This window comes from Morone saxatilis, unplaced genomic scaffold (assembly GCF_004916995.1).
Source record: "Morone saxatilis isolate NCDOM2014 unplaced genomic scaffold, NCSU_SB_2.0 Contig3, whole genome shotgun sequence".
In the NCBI taxonomy this organism is placed as follows: Eukaryota; Metazoa; Chordata; class Actinopteri; family Moronidae; genus Morone; species Morone saxatilis.
This window is the reverse complement of record NW_023339873.1, coordinates 21,026,442-21,030,081: the sequence shown is the minus strand read 5'-3', so window position 1 is coordinate 21,030,081 and position 3,640 is coordinate 21,026,442. Positions and strand designations below refer to the sequence as shown.

Below are 3,640 nucleotides of genomic sequence, written 5' to 3'. Positions count from 1 at the left end.
CACACACATACACATACACACCCAAAGTTACAGAGTTTTACATTCATTCACAAAGTCATCACGGTCTTACAGGGGAGTTCTCGAAAGTGAAGCAAAAAATTAAAGTCAGTTATCCGTTTACAAGGTGTTGAGTCCGGTTACTCTGTCACTAGAAAAAATAGATTATGCTTAATGATCCAAGTTTTCATTACCATTATTTTTTACTGAATTGCTCTGCATGGAAATTTGATAGTAACAGTTTTGGTTTGTTAATGATTTCCTTCTGGAACATGAATTTTCTCTATGAATGTCACATAGTTGTGGCTCTATCATTTATCATATTACACATGATAAAGTTGTTAATGTTTTGTTTAAATCTACAGGCAGGCATTGGTAAAAAGAGGATATTCCATACATTGCGTCACTTCTGTTGTGGGGAGATCTGTATCTCTCATCATGTCTCATCATGAGCACAATGGTGGAAAGTGGAATAGAGTGATAGATGAAAGGGCAGACAGCTGTGAGCCATTGCTTTTCTAGTATCACATTTCTGTAACATGTATGACGGAGGGAAAACATGCACATGTCAAGGGTATTTGTGTTTCACTACGGTGAAATACCATGCTGTTCCTATACAGACTGCATACTACTTCAGTCTGTTTCAAGTTCAGATATCGTCATTGAAAAAAAGTGGAGACATGGAGAAAATATTGGACACACAAGGAATGTGTGATTCCTTGTCCATGATGTCATTGTTTGTCCATTGATGATTTGTATTTGATGCGTACTTTATCTTCACTTATCTTGTTTTCTGAGTGTTCGTATTTAATCTTTGATTTTGTAATGTCAATGTAAACCTATACAATCATATTTAAGGACTCATTAACTGAATGGAATGTATTCAAATAATGATATACAGTATTTTATTTTTCTGGTAGAAGTCTTAATGAGTTGTGTTAACTTGCCTTTGGGAACATAGTGTATGTCTGATTTCTACTTAGTCTGGGTGGAAATAACACTTGAGTGCCTTGACATTTAGGTTGAGTTTTAATTGTGCAGTGTGTCTGATTTTCTGTAAAACTCAAAATATTTGCAAGCTTACAGAAGAATGTCCTCCGCCAATAGCTGCAACTAGTGATGTCCATGAAGCAGAGCAGCGTAGTGCATACTTCACTAAATAGATACTGTATAACATTACCATTTACAGTAAACGTATTGTACAAGCAGTAGCACAACATGCATATCATTTTAAAAGGGCTACTAAATATTTTTTGTTTGATCAGATCCTTTCTACTTTCTCTCATAATAACCAGGCAGAATTCAGATGATCCTGTGTGTGTGAGTGTGTGTGTGTGTTACTAATGTTCCTGATTATCTCTCCTTTCAGCTATTTGTACAAGAATGAAATCCAATCAATTGACAGACAAGCATTTAAGGGGCTTGTCTCTCTTGAGCAACTGTAAGTGACCAACCTTCTCGTCAACCTTTTCCTTCTGCTCGCCCTGCTCCTCCTCCTCCTCCTCCTACCTATTGTCTCTCCGTCTGTAAAATACCTCTAGCCTCCCCCCTTCCTGAAAGATTGCTATAAACAGTTCATGAAGCCTTGTAAGGTCTACATAGTTGTTAGTGATTTATAAGCTAAGTCATATGATGTAATAGAACCAGGCATGTCACAAACGTTGGCATTGTTTTTTGAACCGCTACGAATGCTTTCTGACATGACTGTGTAGGTCTTACACAGGTATCATGATAGCTCTGTTAGTTTCCATAACAGTGACACCCTCCCCCTCCACCCTCGTACGTGCGCCTCTCTATCCACTTCTCCACTGCCACCATGCATGCCGTGTGTGCACCCACCCTTGTATGCCGCGCTGACCCTCTTTGACTCTTTTGCATGAGTCGCATGTCTTGAGGTCAGGACGACAGATATGCGCCACCCCCATGCGAATCTTAAAGCATGATATCCAGCCTTGTGCTGCTAGTAGTACTAGCAGTGTTGTGCTGGAGTCAGAGCTTCTGCTTTAGAGAAAAGCTAGACTTGCATTGCGTCTGTCCTGCTACTGCAGAAACCACTCTTCTGCTCTGATTTGCATCAGTGTCTTTGTGAGAAACCTTCAGTGCATTATTTGTGTTTAGTCTGTGTGATAAAATTGAATTGTTCCCTGTGAGTCTTGACACTCAGAAACCTCTGTGCTGCTTGACAAAAAACTCTACCTCTGTTTTATCTTTGTACACTTGCATGTATGAAAAATAAATGAGAAATTGTTGATTGATTTTCTAAATAATGTTCTCAGAATAGTAATACAATTTCTGTTATCACTGTAGAAATTATCGCTGTGGTAGTTGTATGTATGTTGCCAGTGTGTCATTATCACTACAAATATGGCTGCTGCTATGCAACTTTTTAGAAAATTAGGCTTTTTCTGTAGTCTTTGAGGAGACTGTCATGTACTGTACCTCTCTGTAACCACATTAACGGAGAACAAATGGCTAATTCACTAAGTAAAACCAATTCCAACATCAGGCTCCATGCCTGGCAGCTGTTTTGAATTTTGCTACAATAATGAAAGGTTTTATAGGTGGGTGACAAGTTCTGAGCCAGATTGCATACATTTTAATAGTTCTTCTACATCCCCACTGGGCAACAGATGCCAAAGGCTGAAGTCACATGCTTCTTTAGGGGGAATAAACAGCTCTGAAGAGCTTATCAACATGTTAGTGGGTTTTTCAGGGAACATAGGATGATCACACAAACACTAAACATTGTCGTATACATGAATGCAAAGTAGTCTTCTACTCCACTTTACACAGTTAAGACCAATGCTGATTTCTTTAATTTCATCTTGATGCCAGCTATTCTTGTAACAGCTATACCGGATCACAAATAGTTTTAAAAGTGTAACAAAATAACTAGTGTGGTATGCTGATTCATCCTAGAAAGGGGATTAAGTTGCTCTAAAATTAATTTACTGTTGTCTTCATTAAACCTTTCTGTCTTTTGCTTGTCTGGACTGTGGTGTGTCTCTATTCTGGCCCCTCTACAACACATATTTTAGGCAACACCCAAAGACATAATGTTGGATGTCCAGTACAACTTGTAAAAATATAGCTAAGAATTAACAGTTGTAGTATACTTAATGACAAAACTAAAATGGATTTTCTTGTGTGGAATGTTGCCTTAGCCTTTGTCTGCCTGTCTGTCTGTTTGTTTTGCTGCTGCAGCTGCTTTGACTGTTGCTTTCTCTGTCTAAACAAGCAGATACCCAACTGAATCCTTACAGTTACTGTTCAGCCATCAGTTGGATTTCATTTCCCTAACCTTTCATTTGTTAGCATATGGTTTGATTTATGTTTTCTCAGCTCAAAGGCTTTTGGAAGCATAAATTATATTTGCATTCCATGAGATAATCGTTGTACTTGCTTTTCACCTGTGGGCAATCTAATTTCAAACTCAGACTTCAGCCTAGATTTTCAGACCTGTATATCAACTGTCTAAGATGAATGCCTGATGTGCAAATTCCTCCAGACTCTCTGCATTCATCTATATATATAGATATATAGATATATAGATATATATAGATATATAGATATATAGATATATATAGATATATAGATATAGATATATATATATATAGATATATATATATATAGATATAGATAT

At 37.5% G+C, this 3,640-nt stretch overlaps 1 protein-coding gene across 1 annotated transcript in view; it reads left to right on the top strand.

Annotated features, from left to right (window-relative positions):
- LOC118336676 (peroxidasin) overlaps positions 1 to 3,640 on the top strand; it is a 48,681-nt gene that overhangs the window by 13,689 nt on the left and 31,352 nt on the right. The window contains exon 4 of the mRNA XM_035673346.1: positions 1,367 to 1,438. Within this exon, the coding sequence (XP_035529239.1) occupies positions 1,367 to 1,438 (72 nt within the window). The remainder of the gene's footprint in view (positions 1 to 1,366; positions 1,439 to 3,640) is intronic.